This window comes from Anabrus simplex, chromosome 3 (genome assembly GCF_040414725.1).
Source record: "Anabrus simplex isolate iqAnaSimp1 chromosome 3, ASM4041472v1, whole genome shotgun sequence".
NCBI classification, from domain to species: Eukaryota; Metazoa; Arthropoda; class Insecta; order Orthoptera; family Tettigoniidae; genus Anabrus; species Anabrus simplex.
In genome coordinates, this window is record NC_090267.1 from 463,832,423 (window position 1) to 463,856,195 (window position 23,773).

At 44.2% G+C, this 23,773-nt stretch overlaps 1 protein-coding gene across 1 annotated transcript in view; it reads right to left on the minus strand.

Annotated features, from left to right (window-relative positions):
* Traf-like (TNF-receptor-associated factor-like) overlaps positions 1-23,773 on the minus strand; it is a 125,712-nt gene that overhangs the window by 44,899 nt on the left and 57,040 nt on the right. The window contains 2 exon segments of the mRNA XM_067144646.2: positions 6,781-6,873; positions 22,166-22,267. Of these exon segments, the coding sequence (XP_067000747.2) occupies positions 6,781-6,873; positions 22,166-22,255 (183 nt within the window). The 5' untranslated portion in view covers positions 22,256-22,267.

Sequence of the window (23,773 nt, forward strand, 5' to 3'; positions counted from 1 at the left end):
AAACAAAGTTCATCTTGAGAGAAAAATAGTAGCACAAACGTATAGACATAATATCTTTCTAAGAGAAAAGAAAATAAAGATACTCACATAAGTACAACAATGAAACAAGAAGTACACAGCATAGATATGTAAAGACCACAGGCAGGCGTATGCAGATATCGCTACTAATACATTGCACACTAAAGAAAGTAATTCACTAAGTCATGTGTGCCAAAGAGTATGATACGAAATACGAATAGTAACAGTAAACACAAGGCATACGAATAACATAACGGATATACACTTGCATAATAACGTTAGGTGATAATATCAACAAAACGAAGAAAGAAATACGTGAATGACGAATTAGTACCAACTATAATAATTAAAGAGAGGTCGAGATAACACAACACTTCACTGCACTGCACTGTTTTGAGAGGGCGCTTGTGGCGCCATTGTCGGAGGGTGGCAGAGATATGTGCGACCGTAGCCAGGAGCAATGAACTCAAACTGAGCTTAAAGAGGATAACCTGTTAGGATTTAGGTCGCTGCGTGGAGAGTGAGTGGATATTTAAGTGGAACGGGAGGAAAGAGATGAGCAGTGGACGGGGTTCTAGTTTTATGCAAGAGGGAAGCAGCAAGAGGAGACAATGTAAGGGCTTTTTTAATGATAGGATGATTAAGTCGGTGACCTGTGGTGAGATATTTAAGACGTATGGAGTGGAGATGGGTAAGAATATGTGGAAAGTCATAATAAGGTAGAAAGTGAGCAGAAGGGGTATCGAAGGGAAGACGATAGGCAATTCGTATAGCGTGTCGGTCTAGTTAAAAGTCTAGCATAGTCGGTAGGATGGGCGGTGATCCAGGCCAGGGAGGCATAAGTGAATAAGGGGCGGATGAAAGATTTATAGAGGGTAAGGATATGATGAGGTTTCAATCCCCAGGTGGATCCAGTTAAAGAACGAAGGGCTCTGAAGCGATATAAGGCCTTACGATGGATCGAGGCTAAATGATGTGTCCATTAAAAATTATTTTGAAATAGTATTCCGAGGTATGTGAGGAGTTTAGTCTCTACAAGAGGAGTATTATACATAGTTATGTGGAGGCGATTACTAAGAGGACGAAGACGGGATTTTTTTACGGAAAGTCAGGAATTGAGTTTTAGTAATATTAACTGAAAGGTGCCATGAATTAAGCCAAATTTCAAGGGTGTTGAAATAATTTTGAAGTTTACGTGAGAGGGAAGTAAAAGTAGGCGCAACAGCAAGGATAGCAAGGTCATCAGCATATTGATATAGTTTAAGAGGAGGGTCAGGGTGAGGGATATCGTAGATATAGAGAACATATAAAAGAGGGGGAAGTGGGGAACCTTGAGCCACACCGGAAGTGATAAGAAAAGAATAAGAATAAGTACCATGGATAGAAATGTGTGCAAATCTACATTTAAGATAGTTAAATAAAAGTCGTAATAAAGTAGTAGGCAGAGGTAGTTGGGAAAGTTTGTAGAAAAGACCTTCGTGCCAAACGGTATCGAAGGCCTTATCAACATCTAGCTAGATTAAGGCAGAGGGGCGATGGGTGCAGATATAAGTGCCCAGAGAGGAAGTGATTTGGAAAAGGTGATCATGAGTGGAGAAATGGGCGCGAAAGCCAGCCTGAGAATGGGGAAGGAGATGAAGGGAGTGCAGATAACGAGATATTCTCTGACATAAAATACCTTCAAAAATCTTGGAAAGAACGGAAAGAAGGGAGATAGGGCAATAAGTGCGGAGATCGGAGAGAGGTTTATTCGGTTTTGTAAAGAGGAGGATAACGGCTTGAGCCCAGTGGTTAGGGAACAAACCAGTATAGAGCATTGTGTTATAAATGGAACAGAGATGATGAATGAGTATTATAGGAGCTTCGTGAATATGTCCATAGGTAATGCAATCGGAGCCTGGAGCGATATTACGTTTATGGCGGATATAATTGAGAATATCGTGGGGTGTGATGGGAGTATTTAAGGGATGTGAATAGTCAGGCCCCAGGGGCTCTGAACTTTGGAGCGTGGGTTGGCGACCACGGGGCCCTTAGCTGAGTCCTGGCATTGCTTCCACTTACTTGTGCCAGGCTCCTCACTTTCATCAGGTATTGCCATATATCACCTTGTCTTGAACAGCTGTCGTGGTTATATTTGGCGGAGAGAAGAAACCTTCACTCTGTTTCGCTTGTTCACAACATTCTCCGTACAGACACACCAAGTTATCTGAGAATGGATCTTAAATACTTGTCATCTCCAAACAGTATACCTACAAGGTCAGAAACCTCTTCCCTTCTGAGCTTCCCAATTTACCGCACGACCGGGTACGGCAACTCATTCATACCTGCAACCATACGCTCTTGGAATTCCTTTCCGGCTGTAATTAGAGACATACATAGTAGAAATGTATTTAAAAAAACATGTTATAAATGGTACATACACTTAAGAAATTAGTATTTAATGTTTTTTTTAAAAAAAAAGTGACTCTCAGAAATTTTCCTTTTGTTTATAACTATTATTTAAGTTTAGTTTTATAATTAATTATATGTAACTAGAAATCCTAATACTCTGTATTTTGTACAATGTAGTACATATGAGATGGTTTGGCATGAAATGGAAATGAAATGGCGTATGGCTTTTAGTGCCGGGAGTGTCCAAGGACAAGTTCGGCTCGCCAGATGCAGGTCTTTTGATTTGACACCGGTAGGTAACCTGCGCGTCGTGATGAGGATGCAATGATGATGAAGACGACACATACACCCAGCCCCCGGACCAGCGGAATTAACCAATTATGGTTAAAATTCCCGACCCTGCCGGGAATCGAACCCGGGACCCCTGTGGCCAAAGGCCAGCACGCTAACCATTTAGCCATGGAGCCGGACATGGTTTGTCATAACAGCAGGCTTCATAGCCTGAGCCACGCCACAAGTCAATAAATAAAATAAATAAAAATAAATAAATCTATCCTATTCGACCTCTCTTGGTCAACTCTTGTTCTTTTCCGACCCCGGCGCTATTAGGTTTGCGAGGGCTAGGGAGTCTTTCTTTTTCACGCCCTTCGTGGCCCTTGTCTTCCTATGGCCGATATATTCATTTTTCGAAATGTCGGATCCCTTCCATTTTTTCCCCCTGATTAGTGTTATATAGAGGATGGTTGCCAAGTTGTACTTCCTCTTAAAACAATAATCACCACCACCACCATGTGAATAGTCAATATCGCGGAAATGAGAGAATGAAGGTTGAAGATGGAGAAGGGTAGGATCATTGTATTGTAGTATAGTGGGTTCGTCCGGATGGTGATATTGAGGTAAATGGGATGGTGAAAATAAAGTAGAAAAATAATCCGCAAAAACATCTGCTTTTTTCTTTGGGGGTAGCAGGAGGTGTAGGAGCAGTAATAATGGGGTAAGTAGGAGAAGAGGTACCAGTTTTAGTCAATCTACGAAAAGTTGTCCAAAATGTATGTGAGTCGTGCATATCAGAAAGATTAATACAAGTGGTAGTCCAGTGTTTCTTCTTAATAGCCTTTATATACGAACGGGCATGTCGGAGTGTTCGTCGGTGTGCAAGGAGAGTTATCGGGTCACGGGTTCGAACATAAGGTTGGTAATAGTCATGTGCAAGGTGAAGGAGATATAGAGCTTTAGGAGGTATGGGAGGCTTAGTAGGATGATATGAGAGCATGTTCTACCTGAGCGATGAGGGCTAAGAGGGCAGGAAAGGGGGTGGGGGGAGGGGAATCAGGAAGAAGATTAGTGATCGTGGTGCGATAATTTGTCCAATTTGTGAAAATCTACCAGTAGGTGGCGGACGAGAGGGTTGGATACGGGTCGTGTATGTAACAGAAGGAAGAGTAAGTAGAGGAGGGAGGAGATCAGAGTCAACCAGTAAAAGTTTATCAACAGTAAGCTGAGTGGAAAGGGAAGGGGATAAGAATAAGGCATCAGGTGTAGTATTGGAAATTGGACGAGTGGGGAAAGGGAAAGGAATCTGCACGGCCCGGATGTCCGAAAATAACTGGGTAAAAGTCTGAGATTGGGTAACATTATATGAGTAAATATTAATATCAGCAATCAAAATATAAGTGGAAAATTTAGAAACATGATATTTAATGAAATCAATAGGGGGAGGAGTACGAGGTGGAAAATAGAGAGTTGCTATGGTAAGGGAAGAACCATTAGGAAGAAAAGTTTCAATAATAAGATATTCAAAAGGGATAGTAGTGAAGTTGTAAAAATGCATCAGACTAGTAATATGACGCTTGAGACCGATAGCCACGCCTCCACGAGCTTCGCCAATGCGGTCTGCGCGATAAAAGCGATACTTAGAAAAGCGTGGCTGGTGTAAAGGCGTTAAGAATGTTTCGTTTAGGACAAAGACATCCGGGTCATACAGATCTAAGGAGAGGTTCAGAAGATCCCGGTGGGCTGGTAAAGAACAGATGTTAGTGTAGTACAAACTCAACGTTTAACTAATCAAGGGGACGGCATTGAGGGGAAAACATGCAAAGTGCATTTTATTCCCCGAATATGCAACGACAAAATGTATATTAAGAACCAACCGGGAAGCCAACTGAACCTATTGGAGGATGTGGGGACGGTTAAAGGGGAGGATTTTTTGAAGCACCATGGTCAGAAAACGAATAATGTTTTCCGAGCATGGCGCGGGCATAGGGACGTCTTGGGAGACCACAGGAATAACGGTTTCAGGCTGAGTAGGGTCAGGTGCAGGACGAGATTTATATTTGTACGAAAAGGAAGGATGAGGCTGGGAACAATTAACACATTTCGGGGTAGACTTATTAGGGCAACTATTGGAGAAGTGCGCCTGGCTACAAATGGCGCATACCTGGGCCTGTTGACACGGTGCTCCAGGAGGATGGTCGTATCGCTGACACCGCTCACATCGGATCTTCTGTGGGGGTGCCGAGCGAGATGGCTCCACATGGTGACGAGTCCCATAGATGATCGCGCCATCACGCAGAAGGGCGTCCAGGGTGGCCACGTCACGGGAGAGAATCCTGATGAGTGAAGTAGGACCTTCAGCATTGCGGATACGGACCACCTTGAAGATCTGGTGGCCCTCCAGCTGTATTTGGGCAGCCACTTCGTCGTCTGTACAGCTCCTGTCAACCCGGTAAGCCACCACTGAATGGATGGGCGCCGGGCGAGATGGGGGAAAAGGGTTTCCGTGCGGGCGTTTGCTGGGAGATGTTAACCGCCCTGGCATGCTTGCCAAAGTGCTCCAGGCCAACGGTAGTAGTTAAATAAGTGTAGTAGTGTTGAACAGTCTTGAGGTTGAAATATCCTTCTCTGGTGCGTTGAATCTCCAGTTGATATTCGGAGTAGTTCCGTGTAAATCTGCAGAGAATCTGGTTCAAATCACGAGGATTCGCCTTGTCTGGATCGACGTGCATAAGTTTTGTCACATAGAATGGAGTGGGTGGTAGCGGCGTTGGAGTAACCACACAGCGCTGGCGGATTGAAGGTGCCAGAGCCGGGTTTTTCGCAGCCTGTGCATAGCTGCGAACGTTGCTGGGCACAAATGGCGCAGGTGGAGGCGATGAGTGTGGTGGTGGATGTAAAGGTGCATCCATATTTCTGTTATCCAGGTAGTTCAAGGATTGGATACCGGAAACCTGAGTAAGAATAGAACTTGGTGAGGTGTAGGTGGATCCAGTCGAAACAGAGCCAGCCACTTCTCCACAGAGTTTTTTACGTTCACTCTCAGGTTCCGGAGAAATTGATCGAGCTTGCTTGATTTGCTCAGCATCCATGTTGGGCGAGCCAGGTGGTGAAGGTGCAGCAGCCATCGAAACGTCGCGACGGAAGCAGGTGCAAGTGACGTTGGTAGAGAGTAGACTCGAACCTTCTAGGGGTGTAGACGGAGAAACCACTCGAAGCTGCTCGAAAGATCTGGAAGTACCAGAAGTTGACTGCAAAGACATCCACGGACCAACAATATATAGGTTGTTCTTGCTTTTCACAAGGACAAGGTCGTTCCAAAGAGAATGATAGTCCAAGAGAGGAGAGAATGTGATTTACAGCCGCGCTTGGGGAGCCAATAATTGGGACATCTTAGCGACACAGCTCCTCCAATACACACGAATAGGGCAGTCGTACTGCAAGATGTGCAGGTCATACAGAACCTTATGTAAGACTCTATAACTAAAGCTTTCTCGGATAGGCGACTAAGTGTGCTCTCATGCGTTCGTCCTAAAGTGTTGTCATTCACAGATCCAAGCAAGGTTACCAGATCACCAGTAACTGAATGGATGGGATCACTCGTCGCTGTATATTATATCTTTCATTCTGGTGGTTCTGGAGCTCTGCAGATCGTATTATGAAGCCGCGCCTGGCTGAAACCTAACATTGCCCTTTCCATAGCTCTTTGCTTGATACATAATTTCTCAGCACTGTTTTGAGACTGTGGTGGTTTCAAAACCGTGAGTCGCAACTGGCAGTATGTCCCGAAACCCCATGGCGCTACATCCCTGACGAGTCTTGACCTACCGAGGGCCCGTTGCTCATTCCGAAGGCCTGAAGATTACGAGATGACGTGTGATCAACGTGACGAATCCTCTTTTTTATTTTTTATTTACAATCGGCTTTTACGTCGCACCGACACAGATAGGTCTTCTACATCCTTGCTTATAACTACATAAATGTATATGTTACAGGAATAGGCCAACAGCCGCTCGTCTCATTCAACAAACTTGATAAAAGTAACAGAATTACTAATTCTAAGCATGTTTCATGAGTGACATTGTCTTGTATAGCTACCTTTTGATGCAGGGCCCTGTATCGCCTCTGTATGGTCGCTCCACAGCCATTCGCACATTTCTCCAGGACCAAGTCACACTGGTTCAGGTGAGTCTGAAACAAGGACATGCATACCGAAAAGTGATACTCAGAAATGGTTGAAAGTCATGAAATGCGGAAAAAGAAAAGTCTGCAAGCCACTAGAAATAACGCAGAGATATATACCAGGTGTGTGTAGAACAATATGTCATAAACATTCTGTTTTGTTTTCTCCTTGGAAGTACTGTTATGGAGTTCAAGTAACATGAGTGTGTATTCCTTGATGTTATGTTAGCAACAAAAAGAAGTATGTCTGCTCTTTCATGTGAATGTGAAAACTGAATAAATCAAAGTGATTTTTAATAAATGGGAAGTTCATTTCAGGTAGAAAGAATTTTTCCCACAAGGTGATCTACCAGCGCCGTACTTTCTACTTATAAGTGTTCCGCATGTACTACAGTCATGGCCACCAAATTAGGCGGATCAGAGAAATTGCGCTGTTGCGAAGGTTATGTAGCAACTGGCGAAGAAATGTCTAATTGAACACATCATTTTGGAGCTCCGAGGCAGTTCGTTCTCTCCCAAGCTCCTGATGTTACCTCCTACAACGTTGCAAAACAAATTATACTACTGTATAAGCAGCTTCAGGAAAGACTGCTGATTTCAGCGGTATAACTATTTTCTACATAAACCAATTAAAATAATTATTAAGAATAACAATCTGAACAATCTGACATTTTCGGTAAGCAGCCACGTTTTTGTTTCTTCAGCCAATAAAATTCGGGAAAAATGTAAAAAGAATCGTTTAACTTACATTTTTTATCTGAAACATGTTTCCATGAGTCTTTTGGTTTCCCTAAAAAATGGCCGGAAAACGGTCATACAAATGTCACTAGCCGAGTTCGTTCGGGTCGCGCGCTCCAACACAGGACACGGTAAGTACTTTCGGATTACGCATTCATCTGTATCAGGATATTAAAAATATGTTTATTTTTTATGGTTTACAGTATAACTTGAAACACTTTAATACTATATATTGGACTGTGTAACATAGAAAAGAGCACTACTTTAAAGAATACGTGGACCTGGAGTGGATCGGCTTCGACCAGATAGCACTGCACAGTCAGCGTTGCCAATCCGTGCCCAGAGGAAAGCGACTTTCGACCGTCTGTCGCTTCACTGTTCCCATATCTGACAACAGCGCAGTTTTCCTCACCCGCCTAATTCAGTAGCCGCAGGTTTAGTGATGGATGTCTAATAACTGATTTTCACAGGGGTGTTACTGTTTGCAGGCGGGTTACGTCAGAATACGAAGTGATAACAAGTGGACGGCCGCTCGCTGCATATTCCTCAACTCTACCCGTTTGATGCTCCCCCTTGCGTTAGTAAGCCTCGTTTTAGAATGCTCAGTAGTAGGCTGCTTTTTGGTTCAATAGCACTACAGTTGCTGTCAACATATCGGCAAAGACTGATGTGTTCAGCAAAGACGAATACACAGTCGTTATTTTAATCTATGCACAAGCTCACTGGAATGCAGCCGAAGCTCGCAGACGGTGTGCGCAGGAGTTCCCAAATAGCCGCCTATCTTTTATACATGTATTTCACCGAACTTATTTGCAATTAAAAGCTAATGGATCCAGTAGCGGCGATTGAGAATAAAAATTTCGGGGGCAAAGGATTTACAGACAACAAACAGTATCCGGGTTTGCGGGATATAGCGGAGGATGGGGGGGAGGGATGTATATTCATCAAAACTTGAAAAAAGGCCACAAAATGGTAAGTTTACTCTGTCAGCGAATTTCGACAGAGAGGTAAAGATTGACAGTTTACCAACTTAAATGCGGTAATAATAGTTTTTTGAGATTTTGATTCAATACTATACAATAAAACTTTCGCCAAAGGAATAATATTACACATTTATTAAATTAAAAAGAAATACGGCATGATTATACAATTAAAACCATTTAGTATTTGACTATACACTAACAACGTGACAGACACTAAAGAGACCGCCAGAATGACGAATGCACGCGGCAAGGTGGTGAATCGTACCTCAGTGTCTATTACATTAGAAAAAAAAAAAAAAAAAAAGCCCTGGTAGCCTTCCTTATAGCACAGGCAAAGTCTCCACTATTTACTGTGGCGCTACACCAATCGGTTAGCCGGGACGAAGGACATTTTGTGCGTATTTTCGCTAATAATTTTGGTAATGATTAAAGAAAATAAAGAAAAGAATTAGCTGATAAGACAACAGTGCTTGTACTAATGGCTTTAGTTAATAACTCTTAGTTTCAGCCGGCTAAAATGTAATAAAAATATAATTTCTCCAAGAAGTTGATGATGATTGTTTAAAGGGGCCTAACATCTAAGGTCATCGCCTCTCTCCAGAAAGTAGGGGGCGACTGCCCTCCCCCCTCGCCCCCCTAATCGCCGCTACTGAATGGATCGTTCAATGTTCATACAAGCAACTCTTTCATAGAGTGGAATGTGTGTACGTGTATAAATGACTGAGTTATTAAACATTTTCTGTATCTTTGACGTGTTAAAAAATGCACCCTGTTACAGAACGCGTGAAGTAGAAATACAGCACGTTGTAGCGCTCCTTTGTAAACCAGGGATCTGACATCCCATTCATCACCAGTGTATGCGGGACACTTGTAAGTAGAAAGGACGAGGTTAGAGGGCCACCTGGTATATCACAGCCTACTTGACGTTAATATCCTTACAGCGTATAGGTCCTATGTATTTGCTCGGTGATATTGCCGCCTGTTCACCCAGGTGGGTGAGGTTTGATTTCCAGTCATTGCGAGTAAGATGATCAAAATGGAAAGTCACAACCCAGCTTCTCGGATTGCCTGTTTATACGGAGGTGTCGCGGCTTTAAAAAAAAAAAAAAAAAAAAAAAAAAAAAAAAAAAAAAAAAAAAAAAAAAAACAGCCACGAGAAAATCCAAAGATGCTTTCTTTTCGGCATGTATACATAAATACTTGTTTCCTATTATTAATTTAGGTCCCACGAACTACAGTTAACTCCCACTATAATGAACCTCTACGGGCTCAAATATTTGGTTAGCTGTAGTCGAAGTTCACTATAACCGAAAATCCTCTTCCAGGCAGAATTAAGTCAACAAGGCGACACGAAAAATTGACTATCCTAAAAATACTACAGATATAAGAAATAAGGAGTGACTATTCAGAAGTTCGTTCGTTCGTAATCTGTTTACCCTCCAGGGTCGGCTTTTCCCTCGGACTTAGCGAGGGATCCCACCTCTACCGCCTCAAGGGTAGTGTCCTGGAGATTCAGACTTTGGGTCGGGGATACAACTGGGGAGAATGACCAGTACCTCGCCCAGGCTGCCTTACCTGCTATGCTGAACAGGGGCCTTGTGGAGGGATGGGAAGATTGGATGGGACAGGCAAGGAAGAGGGAAGGAAGCGGCCGTGGCCTTAAGTTAGGTACCATCCCGGCATTTGCCTGGAGGAGAAGTGGGAAGCCACGGAAAACCACTTCCAGGATGGCTGAGGTGGGAATCGAACCCACCTCTACTCAGTTGACCTCCCGAGGCTGAGTGGACCCCGTTCCAGCCCTCGTACCACTTTTCAAATTTCGTGGCAGAGCCGGGAATCGAACCCGGACCTCCGGGGGTGGCAGCTAATCACGCTAACCACTACTATTCAGAAGTTGCTATTTCTAATTGTTTAGTATTTCGTTCACATGCACTGTAGTAGTTGAATACCATCGAATGCCATGAGCCGTCCAGACCTGGAAGATGTAATTCTTTAAAGGTAGTAACATATCCGATCGTGGGAATGTACCACGTGCCTTGTATTATACGTTTACTCGCGTTTTTCCACAGTTTTCTAAGAGTGGAAATAGAGCCTTTTGAACAGACTTCCTCAAATAAATCTGTAGACACAGTTCTGTTAATGATATACAGTACATGGTACATTACGAAAATAATCATTTCCAGGCTCTCTACAAACGATTATTGAGTTCCGAAGAAGTCTGTTATTTGCTGCTGCTTACTGTATCCTATTTCAATTAAAATATTCTATAAATCCTTCTCTAGGGCCCGGGTCTGCTCTATACTAGATATCATAATATTCACAGTTTCTAAAAACCTTAGAACGTTCTTTATACACTCAATGGCCTTCATCTGAATAGAAGAAGGAAAAAAGGACACAGAGGGAAGCATTCACTGAACGGATCTCCTTCTTCCCTATCTACCCCCTGGGGGTGGGGGTGGTAAAATAACACCCACGGTAACCCTACTTGTCCTAAGAGGTGACTAAAAGGGGTCCTATGGCTCTTAACTTGGGCGCGTGGTTTGGCAACCACGGGGCCCTTAACTGAGTCCTGGCATTGCTTCACGTACTTGTGCCACGATCCTCACTTTCATTTATCCTATCCGACCTCCCTTGGTCAACTCCTGTTATTTCTCCGACGCTGATGGTATTAGGTATCGAGGAGGGAGGTAGTGTTAACAGAGGATTGTTGCCCAGTTGTACTTCCTCATAAGTCCGACTCCATGCCTAAAATCGTCAGACCATTGGTCCAGAGTTCTTAGGTTTGATTCCCGGCCGGGTCGGGGATTTTAACCTTCATTGGTTAATTCCTATGACTCGGGTGCTGGGTGTGTGTGTGTGTGCCGTTTTCATAATTAGAATTCATCATAGGTTGGGCCTCATATTCATAGACCCGCAGGCCACTTATACGGCCTCTTTGGAGGCTACACGCCATTATGATTTACTTCCGCTTAAAACAATAATCACCACCATCTTTCCTACCGGACCGGGCTGAGCGGCACAGACAGTTGAGGCGCTGGCCTTCTGACCCCAACTTGGCAGGTTCGATTCTGGCTCAGTCCGGTGGTATTTGAAGGTGCTCAAATACGTCAGCCTCGTGTCGGTAGATTTACTGGCACGTAAAAGAACTCCTGCGAGACTAAATTCTGGCACCTCGGCGTCTCTGAGAACCGTTAAAAGAGTAGTTAGTGCGACGTAAAGCCAATAACATTATTCTTCTCTACTGGGTGACCCAGATGTGTTCTTTTGCTAGTGGATTTACATCGCACCGACACAGATAATTCTTATAGCGACTATGGGATAGGAAAGGCCTAGGAGTTGGAAGGAAGTGGCCATGGCCTTAATTAAGGTACAGCCCTAGCATTTGCCTGGTGTCAAAATTGGAAACTACAGAAAACCATCTTCAGGGCTGCCGACAGTGGGATTCGAACCCACTATCTCCCGGATGCAAGCTCACACCCGCGCGTCCCTAACCGCACGACCAACTCGCCCGGTCCAGATGTGTTCAGTACGGCCAATACATTGACCTAAATATAAGATGAATTGCCTTTTCAAACGAGACGTTGTTGGTTTTTTCGCTTTTCTCTAGTTGTTTAACGTTGAAGGTTTTTGGCTACGCAATGATAGGAAAGGGCTAGGATTGGGAAGGAAGCGAGCGTGGCCTTAATGAAGGTACAGCCTGGTGTTTAAACGGGAAACCACGGAAAACAATCTTCTGGGCTGCCGACGGTAGGATTCGAACCCACCATCTCCCGAATGCAACCTAACAGCTGCGCGTCCCTAACTGCACGGCCAGCTCTTTTGGTGGAAAAGAAACATTATCTTTTTTTACACGTTGCTTTACGTCACATCGACACAGACAAGTCTTATAGTGACGATGTGATATGAAAGGGCTAGGAGTGAGAAGGAGGAGACCGTGCACTTAATTAAGGTACAGCTCAAGCATTTGCTTGGTGTGAAAATGGAAAAATACGGAAATAATCTTCAGTCCTGTCGACAGTGAGGTTCCCGAATACAAGCTTACCGCTGCGCGCCCAGAACCGCACGGCCAACTCGCTCGGTAGAAAAATTCTTCGTAATGTTAGTACATACAATAGTTTGGATATAAATACACCGCTTGTCGTCTTAAAACGTACTTCACATGAGCCGTGCGTGTTTCGTTATAACGGGAAAATGAGATGTTTCTCTTCCTCCTCTGTGGTTCTAGAATAGGCGGCGGTGACACGCAAACCGCAAGGAATGCATTCACATTATGTTCCACAAACCGAAAATGGTGATGACCTTGAAACCAAGTTAGTCGATTCTGACATTAGTGTCAGTGTGCTAAACATTTCAATGTGATCGGCTCCATGGCTAAATGGTTAGCATTCTGGCCTTTGGTCACAGGGGTCCCGGGTTCGATTCCCGACAGGGTCGGGAATTTTAACCATCATTGGTTAATTTCGCTGGCCCAAGGGCTGGATATATGTGTCGTCTTCATCATCATCATCATGACGCGCAGATCGACTACGGGCGTCAAATCAAAAGACCAAACATGTCCTCGGACACTCCCGGCACTAAAAGCCATACGGCATTTCATTTCATTGCAATATGGGAAACACGAGTGGGATTGTACGATCACTGAGATGCTTAGACTTAAATACGCATGTCCCTGTAGGCATAAATAACAATTTCGCATGGCTATTTCTAGCCGGGTGCAGCCCTTGTAAGGCAGACCCTCCCATGAGGGTGGGCAGCATCTGCCATGTGTAGGTAACTGTGTGTTATTGTGGTGGAGGATAGTGTTATGTGCGGTGTGTAAGTTGCAGGAATGTTGCGACAACACAAACACCCAGTCCCCGAGCCAAGGGAATTAACTATTTAAGGTTAAAATCTCCGACACGGTCGGGAATCGAACCCGGGGGCCTCTGAACCGAAAAGCACTGCGCTGACAATTCAGCCAAGGAGCCGGACTCGCTGTGGGCGGGGACGGTAGAATAACACCCACGGTATCACCTGCCTGTTGTAAAAGGCAACTAAAAGGGGCCCCAGGGTCTCTTAGCTTTGGAGTATGATCACTGAGATGCTTAGACTTAAATACGCATGTCCCTGTAGGCATAAATAACAATTTCGTATGGCTATTTCTAGCCGGGTGCAGCCCTTGTAAGGCAGACCCTCCCATGAGGGTTCCCCTAATTGAGTCTGTCATTGTTTCCACTTACTTGTGCCAAGCTCCTCGCTTTCATCTTATCGAAACTCCCTTGGTCGACCCTTGTTATTTTCCGACCCCGACTGTATTAGGTTTCCGAACGGGTCTTTCATTTTCACGACTTTCATTACCCTTGTCTTTCTTTGGCGGATATCTTTACTTTTCGAAGTGTCCGACCCTTCCATTTTTTTTTCACCGGGCGAGTTGGCCGTGCGGTTAGGGGCGCGCAGCTGTGAGCTTACATCCGGGAGATAGTCGGTGCGAACCCCACTGTCGGCAGCCCTAAAGGTGGTTTTTCGTGGTTTCCCATTTTCACACCAGATTAATGGGGGCTGTAATTTAATTAAGGCCACGGCCGTTTCCTTCCCACTCCTAGACATTTCCTATCCCATCGTCGCCGTAAGACCTATCTGTGTCGGTGCGACATAAAGCAACTAGCATTTTTTGTTTTTCTTTTTAATACACTTAAGAATATGAGCACCACCACCACCACCACCACCACCACCACCACCACCACTATTTAAATATACACATGTTTATTTAAAAGGATCTACAAAATGCCGGCGATGATCAAGAGAATCAGAAGAATTAAAATGACAATTCGAACCGATCCTTTATCACCCCCTGTGGGTGGGGGCTGTAGAATAACACCCACCGTATCCCCTGCCTGTCGTAAGAGGCGACAAAAGGGGCCCCAGGGGCTCTGAACTTTGGAGCGTGGGTTGGCGACCACGGGCCCCTTAGCTGAGTCCTGGCATTGCTTCCACTTACTTGTGCCAGGCGCCTCACTTTCATCTATCCTATCCGACCTCTCTTGGTCAACTCTTGTTCTTTTCCGACCCCGACGCTATTAGGTTTGCGAGGGCTAGGGAGTCTTTCATGTTCACGCCTTTGTGGCCCTTGTCTTTCTTTGACCGATATCTTCATTTTTCGAAGTGTCGGATCCCTTCCATTTTTCCCTCTGATTAGTGTTATATAGAGGATGGTTGCCTAATTGTACTTCCTCTTAAAACAATAATCACCACCACCGATCCTTTATCTTCCAGACCTTTTTTATCGGGGCCAGCACTCCGTGTGGATTTGGCACAGTTTTACGACCGGAAGCCCTTCCTAACGCTTAACCTATGTGGTGGGATGTATTCACTTACCGAAGAAGAAGAAGAATGAATAAATGAAAGAGTAAACATCGGAAAATGTAAGACGAATCACAACACATACTACTATTACTACTATTTCTTCTCCTCCTTCTTCTTCTTTAGCTGTTTGCCCTCGGACTCAGCGAGGAATCCCACTTCTGCCTCCTCAAGGGCAGTGTCCACGGCCACGGCTGCTTCCTTGCCTCTTCCTTGTCTATCCCTTCCAATCTTCCCATCCCCCAGCAAGGCTCCTGTTCAGCATAGCAGGTGAGGCCGCCTGGGCGAGGTACTGGTCAACCTCCCCAGTTGTATCCCCGACCCCATGTCTAACACTCCAGATCACTGCCCTTGAGGCGGTAGAGGTGGGATCCCTCGCTGAGTCCGAGGGAAAAACCAACCCTGGAGGGTAAACAGATTCAGAAAGAAAGAAGACAAATAAACAGTTGTTATTTAACAGGAGTAGGCTATGTGTCAACAGCGGAGTTCACCCGCCCCCCTCACCTCACTGTCATCATCATTATCACACACGCAGACGCACAGGTCGTCAACTAGAAAGACCTGCACCAGGCCTCTCCTGAGGTAACACGACATCCAATCAAAGTGTTTCACTAGGTAGCTTATTATAGTATATGTGTATTTCTCAAGAAACACTTCGATATTTTTTAAAATGTTACGTGGTGTTTTAGTACGGAGTATCATTCTTCACAAAACTTTGTTAAACGCAGATTTCGTAACTTCACGCACAATGGAATTTGCACTCGAAGCCGTATTTGCTTGTGTAGTACGTTCAGTGTTTTTAACACCTATCATGAACCGAGCAAGTGGCTGCGTGGTTTGAGTCACGTAGCTATCAGCGTAGCATGTATTCGGGAGATAGTGGGTTCGAAGCCCACTGTCGGTAACTGTGAAGATGGTTATGCCGTGGTTTCCCCACGTTCACACCTTAATTAAGGCCACGGCCACTTTCTTCCCACGCCAAGCCCTTTCCTATCCCATCGTCGCCATAAGACCTATTTGTGTCGGTGCGACGTAAAGCAAATTGCGAATGTATCTTGATTCAACAATGTTGGTGCATACTGTACATGTTTTCTTTAACGCATACAGTAGGCTACGCGTAATTTTATTATTTCTACTACTGAAATATTTAGCAACAAATTCCTACATTAGTACATCCACTGGTATAAGTACAAGCACAGGTATGTCAGCGGTAGGCACTTCAGAGTCCGCCTCTGTGGTGTAGTGGTTAGTGTGATTAGCTGCCACACCCGGAGGCCCAGGCTCGATTCCCGGCTCTGCCACGAATTTTGAAAAGTGGTACGAGGGCTGGAACGGGGTTCACTCAGCCTCGGGAGGTGAAATGAGTAGAGGTCGGCCGCTTCCTTCTCTCTCTCTTTTTTTTTTTTTTTTTTGCTAGTTGCTTTGCGTCGCACCGACACAGATAGGTCTTATGGCGACGATGGGACAGGAAAGACCCAGGAATGGCAAGGAAGCGGCCGTGGTCTTAATTAAGGTACAGCCCCAGCATTTGCCAGGTGTGAAAATGGGAAACCACGGAAAACTATCTTCAGGGCTGCCCACAGTGGAGTTCGAAACTACTATCTCCCGGATTTCCTCCCCTCTTCCTTGTCTATCCCTTCCAATCTTTCCATTCCCCCACAACGCCCCTGTTCAGCATAGCAGGTGAGGCCGCCTGGGCGAGGTACTGGTCATCCTCTCCAGTTGTATCCCCGACCCTGGAGGGTAAACAGATAAAGAAGAAGGAGGTACTTCCGAACTTGTACGCATGCAAGCATACTATTTCGGTACAGTTTCCCCGCCCTTTAGACATCGTTGTTGTTGTTGTTGTTGTTGTTGTTGTTGTTGTTGGGTATTCAGCCCGAAGGCTGATTTGATCCTCTACAGCTACGCCAACAGCTGTCATAGATAGCCTAGATGTCACTGAAGAGGCATACTAGGGAAATGAGGAGTGAGGCAGTTTCCCGTTGCTTTCACCACAAGACATCACTTAAGTTGAAGTGAAAATAAATAATAAGTTTTTCCAATAAGTTAGGCGAGTTAATAAGATAGAAGAAACGTTTTGAACTTCTACACAATTCTTCTTTTAGTAAATTATATTATCAAAGGCTGTTTATGTACTGTATGACTCGTCCTGTTTCTAAAACTGATCTTAAAGGCTCAAACCCGGCCAGAAATTCATACTGCCTCCTGCAACAAAACGACCACAGATGGGAGGTCACGCTTGCACTGACCTGACCCTAGTCTGATAAACTTACATGTGCCGCCTTTTAAGTTAATATCAAGGGTTATAAAAAATTCTATTAACTTCGTTCTCTTTAAAGCATTTTGGAGAGGATAAAAAGGAAATGATAACAATTGGCATAAAGATATGCTATTAAAGAAAAAGGAAGCTTGTAATTATGCGATATCGTGACCAAAACCATTGCTACGACAGAGATTACGAAGCATTCAAGATTCGTTCGAGGGGCTGGAAAACGGTAAATTCAGCCTCAGGCAGTGCCGCATTAAGGTGTTTGGGGGCCCTGGGCTATTTAAAAATGTGGGGCCCCTTCCTCATAACATCACGTAAGACTAGCATACTGAAATCGTTATAGAACTCACTTCCACTTAAATCGATGAATAGGGAAGTGTTGAAATAGACTACAATTTTTCTCTATTTTTCATGTTAATATTTCATAATGCCAAAACATATTTTACATTTGTCTCATCATCAGTATCAAATCGACATACAAAACAGAACTTAAGTTTTTTGGCACCACTAGGATATTTTCTATCCGCTTTACAAGAACAGTACCGTTGTAACTTACGAATGGTTCAATAATCAGAGGTGAACTAGAAGTTCTCTTCCTGATGCAAAGATATCGTATAGCATGCGCATTCCACCGTGCTCCCCCTGTCCCCTCCCTCTCACTTTCTAGACCTCTTCCCCACTTCCCCCTCTGCCCGTACTCGCAAGCTGCCAGATTAAAATTTTCGTCAACAATAACCTTTACAATAATTACAGTGTGTAAATAGCTAGGATTCGTGTCTCAGAAGGATAATTGATTCTAGCAGTGATAAAATACTAACGTGGACAGCTGATAAGAAGGAAGAGTGCGTGTTCGATATTTTGCGAGTGTAAATATTCATATACATGCACGGAGGTGGAGCAGCAGGTCTTTTCATACAATTTTAGGTCTGCCCCTAGGCACGGGGCCTCTTTAGCCCCCCCCCCCCTTAATTCGGCCCTGGCCTCAGGTAACATATAATCGAGTAGAGGAGTGAATTAAACCCAATGTCGCTGGTAACATCTTCAGTCATTTTCGATTCTACGGGGCATTATACTGTAGGTTCAATCAGCGAATGTTTCTGAAAGAATTCATGCGTACTTTCAGTTTGAACACGACCAAACATCACTACCTTACAATTTACATAATATTAAAATGCAATTAACAAACAAGCAAATACAAACAAGTATTGATACTGTGTCTTATTGCAGATCTGCTTACAAAATGTTCCAAACTGCCATCTTCATGAATTTTACCCTTACTTTTGGTGTCAATTGCCAGATGCCATCCTCTCAGGAACCATGAATTCGCATTATCAATAGGTTTAAAAAATCTTCAAGAGGCCCAACCAACTTGATAAAGTTGTAACTGTGCTAAAATTCAGTGACGGTCTAGTTGGAGTCAGAAGAACATCAATGAACCGTGCATCCCGTACCTCAGTAAACACTACAACATCCCCCTAGACAGGTAGTCTGTAATGGGCTTGTCACTCGGTTGCAGAGGCAGGGTAACCAAATACACCTGGAGTCTAATGAAGGGGTTGAGTATTCATCACCCTATATTAGAAAACATCATAGTAAATATCATAAAATACTCAGTCAGCATCCTAAATCGCCACCTTTATTATACATAGGTGGCATTTTACAGATTCTTATTTGTGCTATTCACAATATTGTGGCGAGTCATTTTATTCCATAGAGTAGTACGTACCTTTCTAAAAATGTAGTTTACATTTAGAATTCAGAATCCTCGTGATCACCCACAATTTGTGAGCTGATGACATCTTGGAAAATATATATCCATAGAAACATTCTATTATTTCGTGACTACGAAGAAGATATTAGTTGTTAGATAGAAGAGCTCATTTATTATCCACTCTGAAGATAATAAGTCTATTTATTATTATGTAGAGCAGCATTTTCCAACCGATGGAACTGGCGTACCCTGCGAGGACGCACTGGGCCATTCAGGGATACGTTTTCCGTTCGTCAAATTCCAGACGTCCTTACGGATGTGTGGTGACTAAAATGTAATGATGGTACATTGGCACATCCGCCTCTTGCTGTTTCTTGATAGATGTAGAAAATTACCTTATTCTGCCGGTAGGGACTTCCATGCCCATCAATGCATGTTTCCGACAGTTAGCTGTGTCAATATTGGGGAAATACTCTTCTTCAAATAATCAATAATTTGGGACTGATACTTCAGTGAAAGCTACAATTTGGCATATTACGACAAACTCGTTCTTTAAGGTAATCTCATAAGAAACAATGTTGGTGTGAGGTCAGGCGATCTGGGTGGCCATAATATCTATAAAATGCAGAGTTGAGAAGTAACCGTGTACATCATCATCATCATCATCATCACCTGTTTACCCTCCAGGGTCGGCTTTTCCCTCGGACACAGCGAGGGATCCCACCTCTACCGCCTCAAGGGCAGTGTCCCGGAGCTTCAGACTCTTGGTCGGGGATACAACTGGGGAGAATGACCAGTACCTCGCCCAGGCGGCCTCACCTGCTATGCCGAACAGGGGCCTTGTGGAGGGATGGGAATATTGGAAGGGATAGGCAAGGAAGAGGGAAGGAAGCGGCCGTGGCCTTATTTTAGGTACCATCCCGGCATTCGCCTGGAGGAGAAGTGGGAAACCACGGAAAACCACTTCCAGGATGGCTGAGGTGGGAATCGAACCCACCTCTACTCAGTTGACCTCCCGAGGCTGAGTGGACCCCGTTCCAGCCCTCGTACCACTTTTTCAAATTTCGTGGCAGAGCCGGGAATCGAACCCGGGCCTGGCAGCTAATCACGCTAACCACTACACCACAGAGGCGGACAACCGAGTACAACTGGTCGAATCACTTGCAACGATTACATTGTTAGTAATTTTTACTTGTAATCGTTACTTTTTACAAAATGTAATTTATACTTCTAATTTACTTCTGAAATTAAATTGTAATTGTTACTTTATAGTAATCGATATACATCGCTGGAAGTAGAACCAGTAGCTTCAACAGTTCTGGATGAGCTACTTTCTTATCTCTCCAGTACTTTCCAACGATGTACTTAAAATTAAACACAAGTATTTTCCAAGTGCCCCTGTAGGGCGTGATTTCAGGAAACCAAAATTCTGAAATTTGCCGGTGATATTTTATCTGAGTCTGCAGAAGATATCGAGAAAACGCTGATTGGTATGGACAGGGTCTTGGGGAAGGAGTGCAAGACGAAAATAAGTAAGTCCAAAATAAAAGTAATGGAGTGCAGTCGAACAAAATCAGGTGATGCAGGAAATATTAGATTAGGAAATGAAGTCTTAAAGGAAGTAGAAGAATATTGTTACTTGTGTAGTAGAATGACTAACGATGGCAGAAGTAAGCAGGACATAAAATGTAATGTAGACTAGCACAAGCAAGGAAAGCCTTTCTTACGAAGAGAAATTTGTTCACTTCGAACATGGATAAAGGAATTAGAGAGATGGTTTCTGGAGACTTTCGTCTGGAGGGTTGCACTGTATGGAAGAGAAATATGGGTGATAACTAGTTCAGAAAGAAAGAGAAGAGAAACTTTTGAAATGTGGTGTTACAGAAGAATGCTGAAGGTGAGATGGGGAAATCGAATCACGAATGAACAGATGCTGAATCGAATTGGTGAGAGGCTAAATTTGACGAGAAGAAGAGAGAGAATGATAGGGCACATCTTAAGACACCCAGGGCTTGTTCAGTTGGTTTTTGTGGGAATTGTAGGCGGTAAGAACGGTAGAGGTAGATCAAGCAGATTAGAGCAGATGTAGGATGTAGTAGTTACGTAGGAACGAAAAGGTTAGTACAGGCTAGGGTGGCATGGAGAGCCGCATCAAACCAGTCTATAGACTGATGGCTCAAACAACTACAGGAGCAGTAATAGTAGTAGTAGTAGTAGTAGTAGTAGTAGTAGTAGTATCTAGTAGTAGTACCCTTCTACCGACGTGAATACGGACTGGATAACATCGAGGTTATAGGCCTCATGATCGGTGCAAGAGGAAACAGTTCCTAAGTCCTTCGAAGAATTCCGTTCAAGATTCAAACTACCAGAGTCGTTGACGAAAAATGTGGTCCTCAAAGCCTTGAAAGGTTCATTATCCATTATGCATTTATATAGTCATGAATGTATTTAGTATAGGGTACTTTGTCCTCATGGGCAAGTTGGCCGTACGGTTGGCGACGCGCAGCTGTGAGCTTACATCCGGAAGATAGTGGGTTCGAATCCCACTGTGACAGCCATGAAGATGGTTTTCCATGTGGTTTTTCACACCAAGCAAATGCTGGGTTCAAGACATCAAGAGAACCTTACTTAAGGCCACGGCCGCTTCCTTCCCACTCCTAGACCTTTCCTGTCCCATCGTCGCCATAAGACCCTATCTGTGTCGGTGTGACGTAAAGGAAATTGTACCAAAAAAAAAAAAAAAAAGGGAAGTGTTTATTCTCCGAATATATGACCATGAGATAATTGTAACGATATGAGATATGGAAGTTATTAGAGGAGATAAGTATGTAGGGAGGGGAGCCTCCGTGGCTCATGTGGCAGTGCACTGGCCTCTCACTGCTGAGTTCCGTGGTTCAAATCCCGATCACTCCATGTGAGATTTGTGCTGAACAAAGCGGAGGCGGGACAGGGTTTTCTCCAGGTACTCCGGTTTTCAATGTCACCTTTCATTCCAGCAACACTCTCCAATATCATTTCATTTCATCTATCAATCATTAATCATTGCCCCAGAGGAGTCCGACAGGCTACGGCAACCAGCACAATTCCTATCCTCGCCGCTAAATGGGGGCTTCATTTTTTCCATTCCTGACCCGGTCAAATGACTGGAAGGAGGCTGTGGATGTTTCACAAAGTTTGTAGGAAAGTTGCCCTTAAAACAATAAGAATAATCACTGCCACCACCACCAGACTTGTAGGTTAGGCTTGTCAGTCACTTACCTGTAAGTAACCTTCGCTCATGACCTGGTTGCAGTAGTAACAGCTGACGTCGCGGAGTGCGGTTGCTACATTGTTGGTATGGCCGCTCATCCCAGCTGGTCTCTGTGAACAGCAAATGATGCACATGACACCGGCCGCCACGAACCAGTTCTACAACACACGGCTCTGCTACTTGTATTTCATGCTAAATTTGCTGTCGATAATATGTCCTTGGAAAAGCTAGCTACTGTCCTCTAGATGTCTTGAAATACTTGATAATGTAGTTCAGTATTACAGGCTTCGTATGAAGGATGGAAAGGTGGGGAGGTGAAAGGGAAGCTACCCTCACATTCAGGGCCAATCCGTCGATTTTCAGGGTCTGTGGAGAATGATGCAAGTAATTATTTCGCAACAACTTTGATATTTTCATACGAATAATAGTGACGATAATCCACTAAAGACAAAGACACCTCCGAACAGGCCATGAAGGCCCTTGGAGGAGTGGAAGGTAAAGGCTTCCACCATTGTTAACTGCGGCACATGATGGGGTAGAGTGGTTAGCTCCACGCCCGGCCACCTTTGCCCCCAGGAATTAACCTGGTACTCATTTTTGGTGTAGGCTGAGTGAACCTCAGGGCCATATGCACCTCCGGAAGTGGAAATCTCGTTTCTTAAACTTTACGACTTCCTGACGGGGATTCGAACCTACGTCCTTCCGGGTGAACCGAGCACGCCTTTACCGCCTCGGCCAGGCAGCCCCTGATGATAATCCACTAAAAAAGTAAAACAAGGAGAAAGTATAATAATAATAATAATAATAATAATAATAATAATAATAATAATAATAATAATAATAATAATAATAAAGAAGGCCAAGTTCAGTGTCAAATGCAACAAGACTTAACGTGGTCCTCGATGGCCCCAGCGAATTATATATAACAGTAATATTAATAATGCTATTTGTTTTACGTCCCACTAACTACTCTTTTACGGCTTTCGGAGGTGCCGAGGTGCCGGAATTTAGTCCCGCAGGAGTTCTTTTACGAGCCAGTAAATCTACCGACACGAGGCTGACGTATTTGAGCACCTTCAAATACCACCGGACTGAGCTAGGATCGAACCTGCCAAGTTGGGGTCTGAGCCACTCGGCCCGGCAGTTGTAGTATTAGTAGTAGTAGTAGTAGTAGTAGTAGTAGTAGTAGTAGTAGTAGTAGTCGTAGTGCGCCTGTGTGGTGGTGTGATTAGTGTGATTAGCTGCCACCCCTGAAGGCCCGGGTTCGATTCCCGGCTCTGCCACGAAATTTGAAAAGTGGTATGAGGGCTGGAACGCTGAAGAGGTGGGATCCCTCGCTGAGTCCGAGGGAGAAACCAGTCCTGGAGAGTAAACAGATTAAGAAAGAAAAAAAGAAATATTAATAATAATATCCGTCACCTTTGCTGAATGGTCAGCGTACTTGCGTACTGCCCTTCGGTTTAGAGGGTCCCGGGTTCGATTCCTAGCCGGGTCGGGGATTTCAATCGCTTCTAATTAATTCTTCTGGCTCGGGGACTGGGTGTTTGTGCCCGTTCCAATACTCTCCTCTTCATATTCACACAACACAACACACTACACTACCAACCACCACAGAA